Below are 26679 nucleotides of genomic sequence, written 5' to 3' on the forward strand. Positions count from 1 at the left end.
GATAACTAATCTATTTTAGAATGATTCTTTCGATGTCTTACTTTATGTAAGGTTAATACTTTGTCGATTCAGCGTCGACGAGAGAACTCATGAGTCTTGTGAACTTGGCTTGCCAGCACTGGACTGCATCACTGGTTCAGGCACCATTTCTCCAAATAAAGAGGATAAAATCCGGCAGGTGTAAGGGTCTCGGGTTCACAGAGAAAAGGTGGAGAATCGAGCAGAATTTTATTTGTTGGGGAGAATGATGTTTTGAAGGTGTGTAAGAATGCCTACGCTTGGAGTGAGATGGAAGCGCGAGTCGTGTGCAGCGTGGAATGGAGGATGAGGTGAGGGTGGTGAAGAGCTTCAAAGATGTCGGTGAGGGAAGACACCGAGAGAGTGTGTGCGTGTGTACGTGGAGTAGCAGTGTGTGCAACAATGAAGATAACATTCATTGGAGGGAGGGGTGTGGGAGGTGTGCGACAGCATGGATGCCGTGGCAACAGCGAATTGTCCGCCAGATGGCCTGCCGTCCCTCTTACGTGTTGACCGTTTCCCCAGCAACCGCTCAGCTGCTAAGGATTGCAGGAGATGGAGGCAGACTGTTCACGCATGCAATTGTCCATCCTGCGCGGCAATTATTGTCGCGTACGGCTGTTGAATGTTGTTGGCGACATTTAGATTTAGACTCTGCCAAAACAGTAGTATACAGTCTCAGGTAAGAGAGCCGGTAAGAGTACCACCACCCTATTGGAAATGTGACCTCGCCTTATGGAGTTGATAAGGTAAATGTAACCATGGGCAACACGACACGAGGGTGGATCAGTAAGCCAATGGATGGAAATAAGAGCGAAACAGTGATGGATAACGAAACTTATTTCTCTGCTTGATTTATTTATTGCAACAACTTAACATTAAACGAAACTACCACCCTACCTTTAGTTTCCTATACCTACGTGAGCTCTTTGAAGCAAATGTGGCAGTAAATAATTATCATACTTATAATAATCACATTTGCTTCAGTTTGTAAAATGTTGCAATTTTGTGTATATCTGACATTCTGCGTCAGTAGTCTGCGCTGGATAATTTTGTTTATTGTTTATCCCATTCACACTTACATGTTGCCTCCATTCTGCTAAATGGCTTTCCCGAAAGTGAGTGGACCGCCAACAAGCTTTATTAATTAATTAATTAATTTTTTGTACACTAAGTCGCTTCACTATAGTTCCAGCAAACATAAAGCTCAGGTCATGTGTTCTCTGGATCGCTGCCCAGAGCGGGCAATTTGAAGGCACGTTCTGCCGCCTGCTGTAAGAAGATGTATTTTTCCAAAAAAGATTTTTTATTTTTTTTTGGTTTCAATATTTATGTCATTTCCTCTCCATTCCTTTATACTGTAAAAGAGGAACACCGTGTCGTCGTCATCTCCTCCTCTTTCCTCCCTCTATGTGTCGCTATGTCTGCCTGTGTTTTATTCTCCCTCGGTCTCGGTCACTACCTCCCACACGCGAGTTTTAAACTGGCCCAATTTCCCCACCTTTGCAATCTGCCTCTCCATCTCCCCGTCACTTCCCTCCAACCCAGCGCATAGTCAACCTCGAGCCCACACCCACGGCTCCCCGTCGCCCTGCCTCCCCCTGCCACCAATCGTCACCCATTCCACCGGGTCCCCGACGCATGCTAATTGACCACACTTTTCACGGACATCGTACGGATGCCACCGTTGTGCTGACGCCTCTTGCCTGTTGCTCTCCGCGCGAGCTTCACAAACAGGATGCGAGCTACCGTAAGTCATATAGCTTGTAGAGGTCCACCACCACCACCATCACAAGTCATTGCATATTTCACTCTCATCGTCCGTTGCTGTCGTTGTCGTTGTCATCGTAAAAACATTTTGCTGCTGTTCATCGTCTTAAGAACCCCGACCCTACCTGATCTGCATAATCACTCCACTTTCAGGTGCAATTGTCAGCCTGAAGAGCGCATGAGCTAATTCAGCTCGTCATGTATGCATGCCAAGAATCATGGCCAGCCGCTGCCGCGCGTGTGCCCATTCATGAATCCTACATCCACGCCCGTCCCGTGCGTTCATTCAGCACGTGCCAAAGTCTCCACTTGTTTTTTTCATCCGCCTTGTATTCATTTGATTTTGCTAAAGTGAGGATGAACAGACCTCTGTCCGTCACTTCGGAGAATTTCTCGATTTGCTGTGCACATGGCCTAGAAGTACAAAAAGTCATATCTTTTCTAGCCTTTTGTGTTGTTTTTTTCATAAGTCTGTTCCACTGTGCACTTGCTCTTTATATTCATTTGACCTTCCTCTACGTCTTTGTCACGTAATCCCACGCACGCCTTTTCAGCTGGTAATGTCCGGCTTGCCTGTTGTGCTTGGCCAAAAGGAAAGTGCACTTTTTGATCTCACGGCCCCCTGATGGATGTTATAAGATACAGTTAGGGCATTGTATTTCAGCTTCGTTATCAGAAAAGCATATGAATTGAGAGTTTGGGATTACATTTTGCCTTTTTGTTTCGAAGGCCTTCGTATGTTTACTTTCCGGAAGAAGCTTGGCTTGAGAACGAGCATGATGTACATTTTTGATATCGAGGCCACAAGAACATTCGAAAAGGAGAAAAAACAACAACTTGTGTATAAAAAAAAGCATGATGTCGGACTCCGGACATGCGATCTGTCTAGGATTTATAGCTTGTTGGATTGGTATAGTTTGTCGAAACTGTATACACCCAACCGGTGAACGTAACAGTTGCCGTTGTTCTCCCCCCTTTCTTTTGTTCAGGTCATTGTTGTTCACGTCAACGTTGGTGAGACATTCACGATCCAGTCCAAGGATGGCTCTGTGCAGTGCATTCCAGGTAAGTCACCCACGCGTCCTCCGATGACCATGTGGGCCAAGTTCAGTCGTCCATGGTGAATCTGTTAATCATACAGCTGCTCGCTACGTTGTGACAAGGCCATGCAAATGCACAACAATCAAGTGCATCAGCTGATTTTTAGGGTGAATATTGCCTTGCAGTATTGCGAGAAATGTTTGCAAGAAGGCAGTTATTGGTGTTATCCTCTGGTTACAAAACGAGATTGGGATTTCTTCTTTTTATATCAAATTGTGTGCACTTGTTTCTCTAATAAATAACGGGCTCGAGATGATATTATCGGTTTGCTTTGGTATTTAGAGATCAACTGCTTTCTTGGAAAGTTAACTTAAACGAGCAAGAAGGAAATAACTAATTCCAGAAATGTCGTTTATTTCTGAGCAGCATCCTCTGGATTGGTTCAAAAATCTCGTCATTTGCAGTTCTTCCTTCAGTGTTAGAATGGTTTATGATTATACTGGTCTTATGGCATGAATGGACATCTGCCCCGGGGTGAGCCGTTAATAGCAAAATCGGTGATCGCCAAGGATGATCATTGATGATTTCATCCTCGCTGACTTCTCTCATACCTTCTTTCAGTTTTTAGCTCACCTGGACTTTCGTCATTGAGCAGTGTCTGTAGGTAAGTCAGTGAGTGAGTCTGTCAACACTTCAGTCATTATCACTTGAACCAAACACATGATATTGATGAAACTTGGCCAAAAGCTTCATATCTGATGCCTAACAAAGGTGTATTGGCCGCATCAAAATCTGCGTTCATTGAAGGGTTTTATGGGGATTGAGGTTTGACTCCCCAGAAACAGATATATTTGCTCTCTTCTCCGAAACTACACACACGATTTTGATGAAACTTGGCCAAAAGCTTCATATCTGATGCCTAACAAGGGTGTATTGACCGCATAAAAATCTGCGCTCATTGTGGGAGTCTACAGGGAGTTTTTGACCCCCAAAATAGGTATTTGCTGTCTTCTCCAAAACATCAGGGTCTGAGAGGGCATGTGGGGGATTTGAGTGACTGTTGCTCATGATCCAGGTGAGCTTCAGCCCTTGTGATCCTACTTTTCTTTCTTAAACCATGGGAGCTCAGTAATATTATCTCTACCAGACTTACAACTTTCAGATCTATCAATATAAGTCTTCTATTCCTTGTTCAGTTCTCCTGTGGTTGAAGAAGTATCAACTCAGGCTGCCGGTTTACTATTTGTGGGAGCTGGGCTACGTGATTGGTGGAAAGAGGATTGATATTGTGGACCTGCAATGAGGCACTTCCACCTCAGAGCAAATATTTATTGCCTACCTCTTTATCTGTAAACAATCGTTATTTTTTTTAGACAAGAATTTCAAAACTTCTAAAAATAATGGTCTCAAATATATATTTGTTTATTGATGCTTATCAAAATTGTCTTAAAAGAGAATTGTAACATGTACAGTATGTACTGTATGTATGTATGTATGTATGTATGTATGTATGTATTAGGCGTGGTGCGAACGTGGAGAAACCCCAAAGCTCGGCTTCATAATAAGTTTGGGTTTGTAAATGTCCATGTCTGCAAGATGATCGACCACCAAAGATTCAGGTTTGGCCAAATTATGATTGATCACATTTCTGCATTTTTCTGAACAATTTTCCTTGCAAGATTTGTTTATGTGAAATGTTCAGCCACAAAACAAACAAGAAGTGTTTTGACAAAACAGAAAAATTTGTGCAAAGAAATGTTTATCTCATCTGTACACATGGCCGTGTCCAAATCATGCTTGTGGCATGCAAAAACTGGAAAGGGCCACCTTTGGAACCAGATAACATTCAGGGCTTGTTTAGGCTTTGTTCATAAAGGACTTTCTTAAGCTATTACCACAACACCAACCCTTACTCTGCTATATTCAACTTACCCATCATACTCAATTATGACGTCGCAGGTTATCATTGATACAAAAGAGGAATATTGGCCGATTCAGACAACATATTAGGGCATGGCAGATTGGTCTTCTTTAATTTTAACATCCTACCCTCTTCCTTTATGTGACATGGACAAAGAGATCAATTGAGGAGGTTCGGAAATATGCCCATTTATTATCTAAAGGAAAGAGAGAGTGATTATTCCACGATTATGGAATGTTAGGAAGCTAGAAGAGTAGGGAGGTGAATCGGAATAGGATAGATGGGTGGGTGCAGAATGCCTGGGAGAGTTGTGCCTCAAGATTATATTATACATGTGATTGATATTGCCACGCCGAAGCGATGTGCCTCACAAATGGCCGAATTAAAGGGAATCACACTCGAGCGGGTAGAATGGCTTCCCCCTGACGGAATCCAGGTCCCGCCGGTCTTGTAAAACAAATGTTTACCACATTTTTCTCACCCCCAGGGATTAACCAAATCAGGCTGAAATGTTTTTCGCACATGCAATAATATAAGGCAGTAACAATGCCGCACATGTACTTAATAAATAACAGGTTTATATAAATAAATAATATGCTACAGGACAACACAAACAGGACATGAATGAATAAATAAATAAATAAGTACACTTAATGATGGATCAAAATGAAAAGCACTTCATTCAAAATAATGACCTAAGGCAGCACAAGCACACAATCACTTTCTCTTCCATTGAGGGGCCAGACAGGTTATTGAAATATAAGGGGATGTGAACAGGCTCCAACACAAGCAGGTATTCCACGCGAACAGTACAGACAAGTCCACAACTGCGACACCCAGTAGAGATGGCAACAAAGTGTCAAACAGAGCGAATTAAGAGAGAGCGAGACAAGACTGCCCATGTACAGCAATATACTGCACTGCTTTGCTTCCTTTTCTTCTCCTAAAACGCATACTGGCTTTTGACACAGTCCAACTGCAACTGACTCCTCTCACCTGTGCACAGCCTCTTTTATTACCTCCTCAATGGCCTGCAGGCCCACATCACCCACCACTCATGCCTCACAGACTACCTGACTTGTGTTCCTCCTCACAGACTGGCTCTGCCATTCATGCTGTATGCAGTTTCCACTGCAGTGACATTACTCGGCCGGCTGGTGTCATGGCGCCTCTCGAATTGTCATGGGGAGGTTTACAAAAACATACACAAGATGCAGACACGTCGAAAATCCCTTCGGGTCCCACCCCAATCTCATCTTACCTGGGTGCCCTGCCTGGTTCACAGAGAGGATGTACGAATTACACTTTCCTGTCTAATGCTTTTGTCAACTATACCGCCCTTTCTAGCAAACATAAAAACAGGACAACCTCACACTAACAACTCTGGTTACAGAAAATGTTCTAACCTATACGAATAGATGGACCACACTAATTTAACATGCTATCTAATTTGTACTGCCCTCCAACGTAACAATGTGCTAAATAAGTCAAAGAAGTAGTCATTGTTAATGCACAGTTCGTGATCAAGGAACTTTCTGCTTTGTAACCACTGACATCGAAGCAATCCACAATAGATGCATCCATCGCAGGCATTTCATCATAATGCAGCATGAAATACAAACCTCAAACTTTCATCCTTTTTGCTATTTTAACTGAACAAAATTGAACAAAAAACAAATGGCAACTGATGAAACTTTCACAGTCCAACATGTTTATAAACCAGGAAGGCCAAAGCTCCAAATTTTCATTCTTTAAAATATATATATATTTTCCAGTGATATAAGGCTCATGGAGGAGTTCAAGTATATACACTATACAGTATATCATGTGCAGGACAAAGGCATTGGTAGATGTCATTGCACTTTTACATGAAATACAAGGACATTCAAATATGATAGACAAACACGTATGATATATGGAATTTTATCCTGGGTTACCTGTATCATGTGCCAGGGGTTCAGATGACAACAATGACAAGGCCATCCAATTATAACAGTAATATCTTAAAATATGGAAACTTTCATTTTCTCAGATATTTCTCCTCTACTAATATAATAGAAAACATCTGAGAAAAATAAAGTTCTCAAAATAAATAATAACAAAGAAGAATTAGAGGGTTGCCCACAAATTACCGTTCCAAATTTAAACTGTAGGAGTTGCGAATGACGAGAGGACGAGGCCATTTCTGGTTGTTCAAAGCTCCTTTATTCCAACAGAACTCTCCTCGCGAACGGAACTCATACAGCTTTTATAACGCCAAAACCCTCTTCGGAGGGCGTGGCTCCAACAACCGCGCACACGCCATGCCCACACCATCAAAAGCCCCACTGGCCCGTGCCCGTGGATTATGTCCCAATAAGGTAACCGCTACATGCCCCCCCCCCACCCCCCAGAATGCACTCGCACGGGAAATGCCAGTTTTCGGGGGGCCTTAACCACCCGGCCGAAACGACTGATGACCCGAGCAGGGACTGTGAGCGGCTTGGCGGTGGGTGGGCCAAACGGGGACTTGCCCGACGGGGGACGGCCCAGCCGTGGGGTTGAGCCAACCGAGGGGGCTGGTCAAGGCCTCGGGGGAGGCTGCTGAGGTTCCTCACGGGCCTCCCGAGGCTGCAGAGTAGGAGTAGGAGTTGTAGTTGCGCGAGTTGTAGTTTTCTACACACAAGTTGTAGTTTTAGTTGTAGAGTTTTCGTGAGTTGTAGTTGTAGTATATAGGAGTTGCGCGAAGGTGACGAGCACCAGTGCTGGCAGCGTCAGTGCACGCGAAGGTTACGAGCAGCAGTGCTCGGCCTCAGTGCGCGCGAAGGAGACGAGCAGCAGTGCTGCCAACGTCTCGTACTTGCGTCCCTTCGGAGGATCCTGGTCGCAGTGGAGGAGCCGAGCGAAGACGCGACCCAACAATACGCCGTGTCGCCCACGGAAATTTTCCGAAGGGCGAACTGGGCCTCAGCCTGCGCAAACCAAACGGCCGTCCGTCGTTCCCAAAACTCCGGCAGTTCGATCGAAACTGCGTTTGCCATGTTCGTTTGAAGCCCCCGAAAACGTTCGGGAGCAGCCGGGGTCACCAATGTAGGTGTTGCGGATGACGAGAGGACGAGGCCATTTCTGGTTGTTCAAAGCTCCTTTATTCCAACAGAACTCTCCTCGCGAACGGAACTCATACAGCTTTTATAATGCCAAAACCCTCTTCGGAGGGCGTGGCTCCAACAACCGCACGCACGCCACGCCCACACCATCAAAAGCCCCACTGGCCCGTGCCCGTGGATTATGTCCCAATAAGGTAACCGCTACAAAACCATAATAAAAAAATAATGAAATAGGATGCAACATGACGTTGCTTGCTGCATGTGAAAGAGCATTCTGCAAAGTTTTACTGCCAATATTTGATAAGATCCTCTTCCTAATCCGAATGGAATTGTGGAGATTGCGTTCGAAATAATAACGAACGTGTTCAACAGCCTCACCATTTTGGCTTGGCCAGCCTAGCTGCCCCTTCCTCTGCAGGATGGCACCTCTCTCCATAAACGTTTTGTGCCAATTAGGAATCGTTTTCCTCAATGGTAGTGTGACGAACTCAAGCAGACTCCATCGTGCCGGAAGCGGAAAGTGCGTTTATTGACGCGGTGATGATTCACTCGTGTCTGACGAATAAGCGCGTCCGATAAACCACAACAACAATGCAAATACAAGTCAGAATAATACGTTACATCCTCCTTTCTTTCAAGGAAGCCAATTTAAAGGAAACCAGCAAAGCAAATAACTCTATAAAGTAAAACTTACAATGAATTAATTAACAAACAGCATCACATTCAGATCACGTGAATCAATTGATTTAAATTTAAAGATCCAGACGTCTGGGAGGGTTAACCGCTCTGCCGCTCCTTGTGATGAACTTGGTATTTCTGGGAGATGCAGTGGCTCGAGGCGATGACACTGTTGGGAGACTTTGGGATTCAGATGCTTGCTCACTTGGACTTGGGGACTTGCAGCAGTTCCCCACTGGGGTGTCCTGTTGAGTGGTGGGATCAGGGAAGTCCCTCATGTCCTGGGAAGAGTAAAAGCGATAGAGTGGCTGACTTCCCACCGGGCCAACATTGGCTGAATGAGGCACTCTGCGGAGATGGAGCCTGTTACGCCGGTACACATTGTTTGGGGTCCTCAGCAAATATGACCGGGGGCTGTTGTGGCGCGCCTCAACTACAGCCGGAATCCAATGCCTGGCCTCCGGGTTTGGCAACATCCTAACACTGTCTCCCGGCTGGAGCGGTGGCAAATCTGACATAGATGGCTTGTCATGATAGTATTTTTGTTTCTCCTTCTGTGTGTCAAGGCGTGATCTCACAAGGTGATGGTCATACCGCGCAGGCATGAGAAGAGTGCGGTTGCAAGGCAGTGTGTTTCTGGGGCGTCTTCCCATTAGGAGCTGAGCCGGGGACAAGTTTATTCCTTCAAGTGGAGTGGTGCGGTAGTCTAGCAGGGCTAAGTACTTATCTGCTGACTTCTTCCAGAGCCTTTTCACTGGTCCTTCAAGATACTCTGCACACTTGCAACAATTCCGTACAGTTTCTTCGATGTCAGAGTTCATTGAGGGCCAATACATGACCTCGCGAGCACGCTGCTTACACTTGTTCACTCCGAGGTGCGATTCATGAATCAAGCTCAGCATTCTGGGTCTGAGGCTTGGCGGGATGACAAGGCGCATGCCTTTGTAGACAACACTGTCTGAGACTGCCAATTGCGTTCTGGAGTCAAAGTACGGACGGACCTGTGCTGGGACTTCCTTTCGGGAGTCAGGCCATCCACTTGCAATGACACCGCAGAGAAGGCTCATTTGACTCAGAGTAGCTTCCTGGATTTCGAGGTATTTCCCACTCGTGATCGCAAGGAACTGGAACATGTTCACAGGCTCAAGGTCTTTCCCAGCTTCTGAGTCGGTGTCCGGTAGAGGTGCACGGGACAATGTGTCGGGGAGCACCATCTCAGAACCACGGCAGTAGTTAACCTCCAAGTCATACCGTTGAAGCTTGAGCAACATACGCTGTAAACGCATGGGAGAAGATAGGAGAGGCTTCTTGAAGATTTCCTCAAGGGGTTTATGGTCATTATATACCACTACTGATTTTCCAAAGATATAGTAGTGAAATGCTTCTGTTGCATGGACGATTGAGAGCATTTCCTTCTCAATCATAGCGTAGCGACACTCAGTATCGGTCATACTGCGTGATGTGAACGCTATAGGGTTGCCATTCTGGAGCAAACAGGCTCCTACAGCGTTTTGGCTGGCATCGGCTTGTATTTCAACTGGCTGACTTACATCGTAGTACTGAAGGACCGGGGCCGAAATACATGCTTGCTTCAGCTTCTTGAAGGACAGCTCCTGAGCTGACTGCCAGGAGAACTCCACGTCCGCCTTGCAGAGATCACGGAGAGGCTTGCTTGTGTCACTTAGGTTGGGAATAAACTTCTCTAAATACTGAACGAATCCAAGGAAACGCTTGACGCCTTGTTTGTCTGTTGGACGTGGCATTTTCTCAACTGCCTTCGTCTTGAATGGATCTGGTAGCACTCCTTCTGCAGTAAGCAGGTGGCCTACATAAGGGACTGAGGTTTGCCGGATGAGGCATTTTCGGAAGTTTAGTTGCAGGTTATAACTTGTAGCTCGTTGCATAACTCGCTTCAGTACACAGTCGTGGTGGGTGATGTCACGACCAGCAACTAAAATGTCATCCATTACCGCTGTTGCCCATTCTATCCCTTCTAGCATCTGGTCCATGATTCGCTGGAATATCTCCGGCGAGCACCTCAATCCATAAGGGAGACGCAGCCAGCGGTATCTCCCTACAGGTGTATTGAACGTGGTCAAGAATGAAGAAGGCTCGTCAAGGCGAATTTGCATGAACCCACTGCGGGCGTCAAGCACAGAAAATACTTTGGCTCCAGGGATTTGAGCTAAAACTTCCTGAACAGTTCTCATTGGGTAGTGCTCACGTTTTGTGCACTTGTTTAAGTCTTTGGGGTCTATACAGATGCGGACTTTGCCGTTGCGAAGAGCTACTACCATGGAACTCACCCACTCAGTCGGTCGTTCTACCTTCGCGATGTGACCTTCGGTGACCATCTCTTGTAGCTTGTCAACTATTTGCTCTCTCAATGCTGCAGGCTGTCTGCGAGGAGCGTGAACTACTCCCTGTGACCCTTCTACAAGCTTGATCCGATAAGTTCCGGGAAGAGTTCCAGTTGTCTTGGCAACTTCTGGAAACTCAGAGATTACTGCTTCCTGAGACACATTGACTAGAGGCTGAACAAGAGACAACTTATCGAGCTTGACAATGAGGCCTAGGGCTTCCGAGGTAGCGCCTGACATTACATTCTCCTGATCGAGGTCAATGACCTCAAAACTGGCTCTAACGGTCTTGTTTTTGTGAGAGAGAGGGAGTGTCACGGTACCGACAGGATGGATAGTATGGTTCGAGTATGTTTTAAGAACTTTATGCGACGATTGTAGATCGCCTGCGAGGTGCTGGACTAACTGGTAGTCGTTGAGTGTTAGTGTGTTGCACCTTGCACCCGTGTCAATCCGGAACCGAGTCGGCTGACCCAGCAACGTGACGGTCTGTGCCCACTTGTCATGAGTAGCCGTATTGATGCTTGGTTGTAGAGCGGAGATCCTTAAAATTTCAGATTCCTTGACGAGTTCTTGAGGAAGATCTACATGATCTAGACTGGTCTCCTCATTAAGGGACTTTAGGTCGCGCAGTCTCTTCCGACACGCCGCAAACCAGTGACCAGGCTTCTTGCAGTAGGAGCAGCTAGAATTAATTGCTGGACACTTGGCTTGCCTGTGCACTGACTGGCCACATTTGCTGCAGGGACCGTCATTCCGAAACCGATTCTCAGCTTTGAACAGCTCGGTGGCTTGTGTATGCCTATCAGGCTTGCTCTTACAACGTTGAGTCTGGTGCTGAGTTCGTTCGTTTTCAGATCTGAGGGCTGAGATGAGAGCATCTTCATCTCGGACTATTCTCATATGTTTCTGCGAGAGCTCTAGCTGTTGGCCAATTTCTATAGCTTTAGCTAGTGAGAGCTCCTCACCCCTATCGAGTAATTTCTCTTGGACCCTCTTATCATGGCTGCCATCAATGATGCAATCGACGATTATGTCGTCTGGGTCTTGGTAATCGCAATCCATGAGAATTATCCTCAGATCTTTTATGAAATGATCAAAAGACTCACCACTCCGCTGGCGCCTTTGTTTCAGTCGGTGTCTGGCAACTCTTTTGTTCTTTCTGGGCTGCACATAGTTCTGGAATTTGTTCAGCACTTCCTGCGGGTCGTCTTTCTCTCCTTCCTCCCAAGATAGAGTTTGGTAGATTTGACGACCTTGTTCGCCGATCCACGTTCCGAGCCATCCTGCTTGACGAGGCTTCGTTATGTCTGCGAGCGGCCCTGACAAGACAAAACTGACGTGATTTCTGAACCGGCAAAACTCCTGGTAGAGATCCAGACTCTCCCAGTCGATCGAGGGATGATCAAAGTTCGGAGATGCCATATTTATGGAGACGAATGGCGGCTTATGGCGTGAATATCAACGAACTTCTGACACCATGTGACGAACTCAAGCAGACTCCATCGTGCCGGAAGCGGAAAGCGCGTTTATTGACGCGGTGATGATTCACTCGTGTCTGACGAATAAGCGCGTCCGATAAACCACAACAACAATGCAAATACAAGTCAGAATAATACGTTACAGGTAGCTCCCTCCATTGGTCGGCGTGAAGCTTTGTTGATTCTGCGTAGCTGGTTTGGTATCTATAAACGAGGCAACACGCCAATATTTCTTGTTCTGATGTCATTTGCAGTAAATCTGATGTCACGTGTCACGGGAGACACACGGGGAAAAAAAGAAGAATTAAGAAAACTTTGAGAAATATTGTCACACTAGCAAGTCACCCGTTGAAAAATCAACGAGCCTGGATGCTTTGAATAAGGTAATTTGAAATTTATAGAAGAAGAAGAAGAAGTAGAAGCAGAAGAAGAAGATACAAGAATCTCTGTATGAAAACCCTAATGGAATAAACCACTGAACTAACTTTAAAATTGGATGTTATTGCTAAATAATAAATTAATCTTCCGAAATTTGTACAAATTGTCCAGGAGAAAAACAAACAATCCCTTGCCTCTCCCTTAAGGAACGGGTGTTTGTAGTAGATTGTAGTAGATCACCGCAGCAGATTTCACTTGATCACGGACTACGACGACCGTGACGTGACACGAAATTTTAAATATCGTGCTCCATGGCGAGCAGGGCCCCTTGGGATGGATTGCAGCGGGAAAAAGGCAGCGGGGAGGGAGTTTATTTTGGTTAACTGTTCACCTTTTGTATATTATTTATAGAGACGACAGCAAAGTGCATCGTTGTATCCCATTTCATTATGTTTTTTAATTACGGTTTGAATTTGTAACAGTAATTTGTGGACATGCTGTATATCTCATGTTATAAAAGCAATTAAAAAACGAACAATGTTAATTGCTGATGAGAATGCCACCATCGCAGCATAAACTAGAATGACACTCAGTAGAGTGCATACTTCCGCCAGCCTGAACAGTTTACCTTTTGTATCCCAGTGTGGATCTTCAACAAAATTGAATCAATTCTTCCTTTACACACACCCAACACACACCAAGTTTCGTCTGAATCCGTCCATAACTTTTTGAAATATCATGTTATATATTGGTTCTGGCCCTACATCTCAATGGTGGTGAAGAATCACTTAAATTTTTTTAAACCTCGTATAAGCATATCCAGATTCGGATCTTCACCAAAATTGAATCAATTCTTCCTTGTTGCACACCCAACGTGTCAACCAAGTCTTGTCCGAATCCGTCCAAAACTTTTTGATATATGCTATCTATCGTTTTTGGCCCTATCTCTCAATGGTCAATTATCAATTTTTTAATTCTAGTATCCTGATCCGGATGTTGACCTAAATCGAATCATTTTGTCCTTGTCACACACCCAACCTCTCCACCAAGTTTTGTCCGAATTAGTCCACAACTTTGTGAGATATCCTGTTCACAGACAAACAAACAGACACCTTCAGTGTCGGAGGTAATAAAGTTGTATGTCGGCCACCATATGAGTTCAGTTAATTATCAGTATGAATACAAATCTTCAGATTCATTCCTCATTATGGGTGAATTGAATTATTGGTGAGTGGTTTTATAGATGCCAATAAGATAATTGAGAAGAAGAGTAAGAATGCACATTATGGATTTGGATAAAAATAGACGTGGTTGGTCAAAATTAAATAAACCTGGTTAAATTGGCCATACTGAATGGCAGGGAGATGAGTTAAGACTCAGAATGTGATTTTATGATGCTGCCTCGGATGCCGTTGCCAAGGATGCTGTTGCCTAGCACTAATGCATCCAAGAAGCAAACTCTTTGACGAGCAAAGTAAGGAACAGACAAAACTGAACAAAATATAATTTGGCTTGGCATTGACAAAAAACCCCCAACAACATTTGGCATGGGAAAATCGTCGGGCCAAACATAGTCTGCTTAATACGTGTTGCACACACCATTGTTCAATGTGGACAATATCCGTGTCTGGCATGTCCATGCTCTGTAATTTAGTAAATGTTGTATGTACTCCTATGTTTCTGTACATGCATGCATAGTATACACAAAGTAATGTCCGGCTATCAGCTACTGTATCTATCTATAATTCCAGTAATCTCTGTCTGTCTGTCTGTACGTCTGTACGTTTGTTTGTTTGTCTGTGACCGCTGTTTCTCGACAACTACCGGTCCGATATACTTGAAACTTGCCAGGTATATTGCTGGGGACCCGAGGATGTGCCTTTTCAAGGTTTCATATTAATCGGACAATTACTTACCGAGCTATGTCCAAAAAACGATTCAACCAATCAGAGAGCAGCGAACGATCGCGTGTGCCGAACGTGGAGGACACACTCTGCCTCGGATGGCACATTTGAGAGCGTATTCATTTATTTCACGTTTGCAAACTATGTTGGCGTTAAACTATGTTTTACAACTAATAAAAACGAATTTGCGATTCATTCGCTTTCCTGCGCGTTTGTGTACGCGATGGCGATTTCTTTACCAAACTCCGGAAGCCGTTCGCTTTGGACCGAACCATTTCATGTAAATAGAGGGGGGGGATTGTCACCACTCGCAAGCCGTTCGCTTTGGACCAAACCATTTCATGTAAATAGAGGGGGGGGATATAATTTTAGATATATATATAGTACGGGCATGCTAGTCTAGTAGGAAGACTAGGTCCCCCTGCACCCCCCGGAGATATACTTCTAATCAGTGTTTCTAGATTGGAAAAAATGTGTAGAAAATGACTAGCTATGGCCCCAAGCTGATAAAATGTCCCACATACCATTTTTATGCAAATTACTGCTGCCATTATCAAAAAAACGATTTTTGACATATCTCAGCCAATATTGCAGATAATTGAAAAATGAAGGTGTCTAGACCCATGTTTTGAAGGGCATAGATCATGATAGAACTATTCATAACATGATTACATGTGTCTATGGTATACTAGTATGCTAATTAGTGCTTTATTTACAAAATAATCACAGTTTTACGAAATAATAGACTCATATTAAGGTCCGTCTACACAGACGTTAACACAAAGTTTTATTTTTCTAAATATTACAACTGTCAAAATAGTCCTAGCACTCAATGTGACCACTCTTCTCTTGCTTGTTTTAGATAAACATCATTAGCATTAGTGATTCTACACTGAGTCAGGGTAGCTGTCTTCCCCAGGTGGCCCTTGCGCACCTTTTCCTCAAAGGCATGGTACTTTTTGATGTATTGAATTCATTTGGTATCTATCTATTGTCTATCTATAGTCTATCCTAGTCTATCTATAATTCCAGTAATCTCTGTTTGTACGTTTGTACGTTTGTCTGTGACCGCTGTTTCTCGACAACCACGGGTCCGATATACTTTTAACTTGCCAGGTATATTGCTGGGGACCCGAGGATGTGCCTTTTCAAGGTTTCATATTAATCGGACAATTACTTACCGAGCTATGTCCAAAAAACGATTCAACCAATCAGAGAGCAGCGAGCTATCGCGTGTGCCGAACGTGGCGGACACACTCTGCCTCGGATGGCACATTTGAGAGCGTATTCATTTATTTCACGTTTGCAAACTATGTTGCCGCTATGTTGGCGTTAAACTATGTTTTAAAACTAATAAAAACCATTTCATCTAAATAGAGGGGGGGGGGGGGGGGGGGGGATTGTCACTGTACTCGCAAGCCGTTCGCCGTTCGCTTTGGCGTTGCGAATGAACCAAAACATTTCATGAACCAAACCATTTCATGTAAATAGAGGGGGGGATATAATTTTAGATATAGATATAGTACGGGCATGCCCTAGTAATAATAATAATAATAATAATAAGAAGAAGAAGAAGACGAAGAGGAAGAAGAAGAAACATGCATTGCAGCAAATTTGATATGGCAAACAGCACTCCTAGTAGCCATTTGCAGTATAACATCATATTAACACTGGTAGAATAAACAAACAAAAAAGTCTGATTTATCATGGCACCATGCGGAGAATTTTTTTCCTACGCTATCAGGAATCACCTTTGAACCAGCACAAAACTGCACTTAACTTTGCTTCGTATAGCCAGCGAGTGAATGACACAACCACACAGAGTAAGCATTTTGCTGCAACATATTCCAAAGATATAACTATTCACCACTGTTGAAGTTACAGTGCCTTCGTAAAGTATTCAAACCCTTTTTCTGCATATTTTTGTTGTGTTACAGCCTGAATTTAAAATGGATTGTAAAAATAAAAAATGGAGATTTTTTTTGTCACTGATCTACACATAATACGCCATAAAGGCAAAGTGGAGTTTTTCTTTTCCAATTTCTTATAAAATAATTGGAAATGAAACTGAAATGTCTTGAGTCAATAAGTATTCAACCCCTTTGCTCTGACACTCCAAATTGAGCCCAGGTGCATCAAATTTCCTTTGATCATCCTTGGGATGTCTCTACAATTTTATTGGAGTCCACCTGTGGCTAATTCAATTGATTGGACATGATTTAGAAAGAAACACAGCTTTCTACATAAGGTCGCACAGTTGACAGTGCATGTCAGAGCAGAAACTCGACCATGAAGTTCAAGGAACTGTCCGTAGAACTCCGAGATAGAATTGTGAGGAGGCATAGATTTGGTGAAGGGTATAAAATAATTTCTAGGGTGTTGAAAGTTCCCAAGAGCACAGTGAACTCAATAATTAGGAAATGGAAAGAATATGGCACTACCAGATTCTTCATAGAGCTGGCTGTCCGAACAAACTGAGCACCTGGGTCAGGGGGGGTGACCAAGAACCCAATGACCACTCTGAAAGAACTACAGAGTTCCTTGGCTGAGATGGGTGAACCTGCCGGAAGGACACCAGTCTCTGCAGCCCTTCACAAATCTAGACTTTATGGGAGAGTGGCCAGATGGAAGCCACTCTTGAGAAAATTGCACATGACAGCACGCCTGGAGTTTGCAAAAAGGCACATGAAAGACTGAGAGCATGAGGCAAAAGATTATGTGGTCTCGTGAGACGAAAATTGAACGTTTTGGCCTGAATGCAAAGCACTATGTCTGGTGTAAACCGAGCACAGCTCTTCACCCATCTAACCCCATCCCTACTGTGAAGCATGTTGGTGGCAGCATCATGCTATGGGATGATTTTCAGCAGCAGAGACTGGGAGACTTGTAAAGAAAGCGGGAACAATGAATGGAGCAAAATCCAGGCAAATCTTTGACGAGAACCTGCTTCAGAGTGCAAAAGACCTTAGACTGGGGTGAAGATTTACGTTTCAACAGGACAATGATCCCAAGCATACAGCCAAAGCAGCACTGAAATGGCTTCAGAACAAGAACATGAAAGTTATTGAGTGGCCCAGCCAAAGCCCAGGCATGAATCCCATTGAGAATTTGTGGAAAGACTTGAAGATTGCTGTTCACTCATGTTCTCCATCCAACTTGACAGAGCTTGAACAAATCTGCGAGGAAGAATGGCAGAAACTCCCCAAATCCAGATGTGCAAAGCTGATACAGACATTCCCAAGAAGACTCAAAGCTGTAATCGCTCCCAAAGGTGGTTCTACGAAGTATTGACTCAAGGGGTTGAATACCTATGTAAGTTAAATATTTCACTCTTTTATTTATATTTATTTTATAAAAATTTCTATTAAAAAATTCCACTTTGGCATTATGGGGTATTATATGTAGATCAGTGACAAAAAAATCTCAATTTAATCCATTTTAAATTCAGGCTGTAACACAACAAAATCTGTAAAAGTCAAGGGGTGTGAATACTTTCTGAAGGCACTGTATAAATACGATTCTATAAATGCAGGCAACTGGTTACAGGTGGAGTATTGAAGTCTTTGCTTCAAACGGATTGGTGCTTTATTTTGACAGTTCCATTGTACATTGTGAATTATTAAGTTTTGAAGCGATTCATTGTCAAATTTATACAACCAACCTTTCCAACTGCAGCCAGACTAATGCTCTGTACCATACTCTGCCAAAATGTACAATATTAGGATTGTGTTTGTGCTTGTGCAGTGTGTTTGTGCTCCGGCAGCCGTCCGACCGATAGGTGCACATTTCAAAGATCGACCCCCAACAAGAACTACAACAACAACCATCCAAAGCTCTTGTAGACCTGCTGAGACATAGCAAGTAAAAAGTAGATATCAGAATAAACCAAACATTGAAGAAGCAACCATAGCTTGAGAATAGGGATTCAGGGGACAGATATATGTAGACAAACCACTCGTTGGCTTTTGGGGAGAATTTACATGAAGTAAAACCTCAGTCATATTCGTTGGTTTATATATGTGGCGTTACATTGAAGTAACTTGCTTCGTGTCCCAATATGAATGTGCTGAGAGTGGTCATTGCTATGTGCATGTTGGAAATGCATTATTCATGTACCGGTATTATAAGATTTTAAAGAACATCATTATAATACACAGCAGCAGAGAATGTCATCGCTTCGCTTTCCTCATCTGCTTCATACATGCTCATTTACTCCCCTAGCTCTCACATCTTCCCTCTCCCTACTTCCTTTTATTATTAATTTATATTTTTGCTGTTTTTATTTGAAGAGCAACGAGGAGACAGTGGTACAGTGAAATATGTAATTGTTAAATGAGAAGGGTTTGATTAGGTGGTGTTAATGAGGGTGGAAAAGATTATGGGTGGGGAATGGGGGTGACATAGCAGGGTGGTGTACTGTTTGCTTGAAGTCCTGGAGATAGGCATATGATTGAACCACTTCCGGAAAGCAGTTTCACAAACGGAAGAAAGGAACAAAGGAGTGTAGGGTGGGTGAAAAGCCTGGATTTTTGGGAGTTTCACCAGGATGGGGTTGCTGGGAGAATGTATGCATCCTGGAGGAGCTGGAGAGGGTCGGAGGACCGAAAAGAGCAAAGGGAGCTATACCAGAGAGGCAGGATAAAGCAGGGGCCACCGACCTGTCTCCAATGTGAGAGCATCGCACCTAGTGTTTCAGCATCATTGTAGGAGACTCCAATAATGTTTAGAGCTTTATAATTCACAGAATCCAGAAGAAAGAGATGTGATACTGTGGTGCCAGGTCATAGTGGAGAGCAGTAGTTCATTTATCATTTTAGCATCTTCTTACGCTCCACTTTCTGCGTACAAAATAAAGATATACGACCCATAATCAAAATGGCAAAGAAAAGGAAAGATGCTCGTACATAATTAGGCAAGTGTGGTAATAATCATGAATTGTTTGTTTGTTTTTGCGAATTATTTTACTACTGAAAATCAGCAAACTTTTCACTGCTGCTACCAAAAGTTCTGAGAAGGGGCAAGCATTTCTGACTTGCATTGGTCGACATTTTGCTGGTCTGCGTTGTTCTTCATTCAGCTCCCTTGTTTGAGGAAGATCGGATCTGTGCAGTGAAGTTGCCCATAGACTTGTGGTTTTGAGTACTCCTTCGTCATTATCCCGAGCACACGAAGCAAAAAGCGAGGTTTCTCACGAAGCAAAAAATGCAAAAAAAAAGAAATTGTTTCCCTTTTGTCTGTCTGTCCAAAATATCAACTCTTACAAGAAACCAATTCTGCTTGACTTTTACAACGTGGACGCCCCACGGCATTCATTTCCGAACAATTCCCAGACTTTGGATTTCGCTAAAATTCATGTCTCTCTTACTTCCAAATGCATAGTCAGCAGTTCAATTATTCAGCTCTCTGCATGCCACTGGTTTTCCAAGAACCTACAGGCCCCGTCTTGACATACTACTCTGCTGTAAAAGTACCAGCCTTGCATCCCACAGATTAAGACCAACTTTCCTTCAATGGAATCAGTTGAGATTCTTTTTTTCAGCTTTAGAGGTGGAATAGAGATCTCAAGTGGCACTTGTCAGCCACGTTTAACAAGCCCCAAGAGCATAGGTTCATTGTGGTTATCGATAGCTCTCTTCTTCTCGTTGGACAAATGTGGCAGCAGGTTTTGTTTTTACTTTCCGTACCACTGACATTCTTGTACTGCTCTCTCAGAACTTACGATGAAATTAAGAATCCCTTGGAGAGTCCTTGCTCTTATTTTGATGCCATTCCGGTCCACTTTGTATCATGCAAGAGAAGGGCAACATATGAAATTGCGTGACGTGACATCCATGTGGATATGCAGGCGTCAGGTGGTCCAGCAATTGATGCATCAAAAAACTCTTAATTTTTTTCCTGCTCAAAAACTCTTAAGAAAATTGTCATTTTTGCTTTCCTACTGGATGGAGCAAAATTTTCTGTTATTTGTACTTATTTGCAAAATATATATTATATACGAAGGGGAATTATGTTACATTTATCATTCTGTTGAGAGCTTCCATGTAAAGCTTTTCTTCCTCTTTTTCCCACCTGTGGAACCAACTTCCACATTCTGTTGAATCTCATTATTCCCTGCAGGTCTTCAAGCCAGCTGCTCACCACCATCTGAGATCATTTCCGATCCAAAACCATCATCTTTTCTACCCCAGTTAAACCCTCCTCAAGCCCACCTCTTTCCCAATTTCCAGTTTTTACTTCCTGACTGTTTGCTTTTGTATCCATCTTGTCCACCCGTTGTATTCTCCTCGAGATATCATTCTTCCCCCATCACTTATTTGTCCAAGTCTCCTTCTATTTTGTCCATCAACCCTGCTGTTGGTGTGTTTCACCCCTCTCTTTCTATTGTTCCTTTTGTTATGTTACGTCCTGATTGTTCCGTGTTTTAGCTCTTCCACGAACCTTCACTTTGTATATATACAGTACTATGCAAATGTTTGGGTTATTCCAATGATATTACTACTTTAGGGTAAGTTAATCAAATTATCAGTCATATGTGTTTATTACTGTAAATTAACAGCCTTTATAAACCCGAGTGAAACAAAATACTTAAATAAATAAGAAGAACAATGTAATTTTATCGGATCAGTCAACACTTTGTGTGTCCGCCCTTTGCCTTATTGAAGGCCATCACTCTTTTACCCATGCTTCCTGTATATTAGCGAAGCACTCTAACAGGAATATTGTACCAAATAAATATCCTGTAGTACATTCCACAGTTCTGTAAGGTTAGTTGGGTTCCTCTTGTTCTTCTCTGTTTCCAGGTAATCCCATGTGGCCTCGAGGGGACTCATGTTCGTACTCTGCGGTGGCCATTCTAACACTTGGGTCACACCAGCTGTAACCTTGTTATTCAAACACTGTTTACTATATTGTAATTGTGTTTTGGATCATTATCTTGTTGGTAGATGAATCCTCTTCCGATTAAACAATTTCCACAAGGAACTGCATGGTGCTGCAGTATATGCTTGTACTTCCCTTTTGTTCATGCCCCATTGATTTTAGCACGTTTTCCTCAAACATAAGTGGAGATACAACCCCAGACAGTCACAGACACTCCCCCATGTTTAACAGTGGGCTGCAAACATTATGGATTGCAGCGGTCTCCAGGTCTTCGGCGTATGAACTGGTGTCTGTTGGATACAAAATGTTCAAACTTTGATTCATCAGACCAAAGTCCAGATTACATTGTCCAGTTGCCCAATATTAGTGTTGCCTTATTTTCACCTTATTTTGTGGTCTCAGCGGTGGTTTACTTGCTGAAATTCTGCCATGGAAACCTGCTGCAATCAGACTTCTACGCACGTGCTGGACGAGATGGTAATGGTCAGTCCTGCTCTCGTTTCATTTGTCAGCTGCTAACTTGATTTTCCTTTATCGCGTAAGATGAGCAACTTCCAGTGATTATTTTGGCTTGGGGAGGTTTTTCTGGGTCTTTCTAGCCTTTCATTGTTGTGTTTCTTTCAGGTGTTGTACAGTTAAGGCCTGATAAGTCATATTCCTATTCTGGGCCAAGTCATAACCAGTGTTCAAATCATATATTGTATTTACCAAGCCATGTATTAGGAATATGCCTTGGTCCAGAACACCAGGCCAAGCCAGTGTTATGGGCCAAGTCATATTCCTAATATTCATCTACGATCTCTCTGACTCGCTGGAAAATCCCCTTTATCAATTTACTGACAACACCACACTCTGTCATGACATCCCTCATCCTTCAGACCGGCAGAATGCAGCCTTTTCCCTCTCTTCACACCATGCCAAAATCACAAGCTGATCAAACACTTGGATTATGTCTTTCCATCCTAAGAAATCCCACACACTCGCTCTCTCTCCCTTTCCGAAAGTACCGTTCTGCAAACCCTCCCATATACTTTCTCAAGAACCGTCTCAAAGAGGTTCAGTCACTCAAACTCCTGGGTCTCACTCTCAGCCATGATCTCTCTTGGACAAGTCACATTTCAAAGTCGGCCTCCAAAGCCAGATGTCGACTGGGAATCCGCCTGCAAGGTCCTTCCTTGGCACACCTGAACTCCTATGCACCTACAAGGCTTTCATCCGCTGCTTGATGGAAGACTGCTCTTCCATCTGGGCTGGTTCCCCTGCCTCACATCTTGCTCAACTTGATGCCATGGAAACCAAGGCCTTCAAAATCATTGGAATCTCTCGCGATGAAGCTGACGGTATCGGCCTATCACTTTGCCATCGCAGATTTGCCCAACATTGTGCTCCCAAGAAAGTTGTCACACTTGCAAATTTTAGGTTCAAGGTCTAGTCACCATTAGGTTAAGATTGAACCTCCATTGCATGAATATTTGTTTAACCATTATTGTGCTAGATTTTGTGTTTCTTCAAACACACAACTTTTGCAGAGGGACTGATGGATGCACAAATCCACTGCAATGGAGGGCAGCAGCAATGCGATCTGAGAAGATCTATGTGACGGGTGTAGTAAACAGAATACTGTTTGTGCAGCTGTGATTATTAATCACACACAGGATGTTTGTCCATTCACAAATTCGGGTTTCTGGTGTGTTTGTGCACGGTTCTGAGTTCTCTCGATTAACAAGATTTCTTATCTCTAACTCGGTGCTCAAAATACATAACACCGACCCTGAATTAGGATAAATAAATAAAAAAAGCACCTTCTTGGACAACCTAATAACTAGAGGTTGAGCTTCCTTACCTAACTTCTCAAACTCATTTTATATAGCCGATAATGGCGTACAGCAAAGAACACATGTGAATGTTTCACATGGAATGTACATTCCTCCATCCCGTTGACTTCCAGATGGAGATATTTCAAAGTGGATCGCTTGCTCTTATCACCGACTTAACTCATCCACCAAGTTTTGTCATAATCCGTCCACAACTTTTTGAGATATCCTGCTCACAGAAACCAGACAGACAAACAGATAGAGAAACAGACAGGGGTGAAAACATTACCTCGTCCAGTTTCTGTGGTTAGGTAATCATAATATCAGATTGTTTAGAATGCATCCACAATTCTGTAACAGTGCCCTGATCATTAGTTGGTGATATATATGAAGGCGTCGAGGCCTTCTGCTCCACTCCCAGTGTCCCCTCTTCCATGTGCTTTAAACACACTATTAATGCCCACTCTTTTTTTCTTTCATTTTTTGTAGACATTGTCAGGCTCGTGGAAGAGCTAGTACGAGTACACTGAACGGACAATATGCAACAGGACAAAAGGAACAGCAGAGAGAGAGAGGGAAACAACAACAGCAGAGTTGAAAGCCAAGATAGAGAGAGACGGAAAACAATGGGTGTGGGGAGGAATGAGGGGCAGGGGAGGATGCACGGGGTGGAGAAGTTGTAGGGAACTCCCAGGAGGGAAATCTGGGAATCTGCAAGGAGGAGGGACTGGGGAGGTTGGTTAATGAAGATAGAAAAGATCATGGCCCTAGACTGGGAACGATCCGAGACAGTGGCGAACAGCCGCCCTGAAGATCCAAAGTGAAGAGCGAGAATGAAGAGGATGTGTAGGTTGGCTCCACAGGTGGGAAAAAAGAGGAATATATGAGTGGAGGTGAGCAGTGATCCCGGATCCAGGGGGGGAGTGGAGGGACGGCGGACCATGTGAGCCCCACAGAAACCTGTGGGGGTGGGGTGGGGTGGGGGAGAGAGGTGAGGGAGGGAGAGCGGGAGGGGAGGTAGGGATACAAAAGACAGAAAGAGCGGAGGGTGCAAGATATTCTCCACTTCAGATGAAGCTAATTTTACTCTGATGTTTAATGCTGCCATTAGTCATTAACACGCAAAGTTATGTCCCCAAATGCTTGCTGTAAAATAACATTGGATTATTTTCTCCATGTGTTGAATAACATTTTTATTGTCATTGTTGGTACAGCAGATATTTCAAGGGTCAAATCATTTTGGAGCAAGCTACCTTTTGGAGGAGCAGTACATTTCAGTTATTACGTCTGCTAAATTCACTCTCAGATATTGAACATTCGTAAGATTAAACAATAGAAAAATCTTATAGGCAAATGTGAGCTCATGTCAGGTTTCATGCTTCGCTGGTCAAGTTTTAAGACTTCCTTTCTGATGCTGTAATAGGGAGAGAATTCATTATTATTTTGATATTACTTCTTGTCACTTACTCAACTCATCCTCCTAGTTTTGTCAAAACTCATCTACAACTTTTTGAAATATCGTTTTTGGCCCAATCTCTCAATGGTGAAAAAACAACTTTTAAAATTGATGGTATCCGGATGCAGATTGTCACCAAAATCAAATTAATTTGAATCTTTTACAGATGCAACCTGTCCACCAAGTATCTTCCGAGTCCGTGCATAACGTTTGGAGTTATCCTGCTCACAGACAAACAGACAAAAAGGGGTGAAAGCATAACCCATCAAAAAGCGCACATCACGGATCGTACTCATGAATGTGTAACTTCCTACGCAATTAAATTACGGATTTCTTAACTCGCATAAACTTTCGAAACACTTGTCAAAGTCGAATCTTACTTAAAAACATTACGCATCTTGATAACGTTTCCGATTCTTAAGAACAACGTTAAAATTACATATTAACAAAACAACGTTTAATTCACAATCTAGCGAGATTACACTATCTCATGATACTTCAGTAGAAATAGTGGATAGGTAAGCTGAATGATTAAAAAATACATACAGGGTAATTTGTACAAATGGGAAAAAATATATGTATACAAGCGGAACCCCTTGGACAAATACATTTATTACAAGAAATAGCAATCAGAGATTGCAACCCCTTGCGAGGATGTATTTTCAGTGGTTTTTAAGGCTTTTGTGTTAAAACAAATATGGCGGCCTAATTGCGTCACTGATGACGTCATCATTATTATTTTTTTCTCCACCAATTTATGCCTATCTTGATCAAAGCTCAAGAAATTTCATCTTGATCGGATGAAGTTTTGTACTTGCCGAATTATGACGTCATAATGGAGGAATCTATGTCATCATCATTAACATATTTTATTCCTCATGGAGAGTTCTTTACATTGAGCCATGTCTCAATTTTGTCTAATCAGCGCTTTCGGAGATATAGAGGTGCAAATGTTTTCGTTTTTCCCAAGATGGCGGCCGAACCACGTGACCTATGACATCATAATTGTCATTAAAAAATTCTACAGGTGGAGTTGCACCTATGGTGAAAATTCCCTGTCGATCGGACCAACGGTTGCAGAGAAAATCATATTTATTCTGTGCGGACAAACAAACAGACAAACAGACAGACAGACAGACAGACAAACGGACTCAAATACAATACCCTCTCTTCAGGCGAGGGTAACAATATGCGTTTTATTGTCCCAGGTCAAGTAGTTCGGGAGAAAATCATTGGAAAGACAGCAAACAAACAAACAAACAAACAAACAGAAGTAATGAAAAATCATTTATGGAGCGACACTTGGCAAAACAGAACAAAGTAGAATGGCACTCGGTAGAGCATCCTTTTGACCTCAAAAAATAATTAGTGATTCAATTCAGTGACCAGATGTGCAAATCGTCTTCAAAGTTTAAGTTAATCGGATGAAAATTGACAATTTTTGAAATTTGGCCTATGTTGACCTTTTGGCCTATGTTGACCTTTTCTCCTAAGCTGATCTCAAAAATATTTGGTGGTTGAATTCAGTTAGCTGAAATGAAAATATTATTCAAATTTCAAGTCAATCGGATGAAAATTGAGGATTTTAGAAATATGAAAAAAGTGGTTGACCTCTGGCCTATGTTGACCTTTTGACCTTTTTACCTCAAAAATATATAGGAATTTGTCAGACCACGAACTCCACCATTTGGTGAAGTTTCGTGAAGATCGGTTAAAAACTGTAACCTGTAGGCAAGTATAAGTGAGTGGACAGACAAACACACAAACACACAAACCGGAGTGATCAACACACTTGCAAAAAATATATATATATATTTGCCAAGTAATAAGGCTTTCATTATATTAGAAAAAGATTATTATTATTATTATTATTATTATTATTATTATTATTAA

General features: G+C 43.0%; 1 protein-coding gene across 2 annotated transcripts in view; it reads left to right on the forward strand.

Moving 5' to 3' along the window:
- Positions 1 to 26679, forward strand: part of FNDC3A (fibronectin type III domain containing 3A) — a 440266-nt gene that overhangs the window by 196516 nt on the left and 217071 nt on the right. Inside the window, exons 1-2 of one of the 2 annotated variants that reach the window (XM_068128579.2) lie at positions 1269 to 1768; positions 2778 to 2853. In XM_068128579.2, the coding sequence (XP_067984680.2) occupies positions 1757 to 1768; positions 2778 to 2853 (88 nt within the window). In that variant the 5' untranslated portion in view covers positions 1269 to 1756. Of the gene's footprint in view, positions 1 to 1268; positions 1769 to 2777; positions 2854 to 26679 lie in introns of those variants that run through there. The other variant, XM_068128578.2, reaches the window with a different exon arrangement.

Source organism: Myxine glutinosa, chromosome 9, assembly GCF_964187855.1.
Source record: "Myxine glutinosa chromosome 9, kmMyxGlut1.1, whole genome shotgun sequence".
Taxonomy (NCBI): Eukaryota; Metazoa; Chordata; class Myxini; order Myxiniformes; family Myxinidae; genus Myxine; species Myxine glutinosa.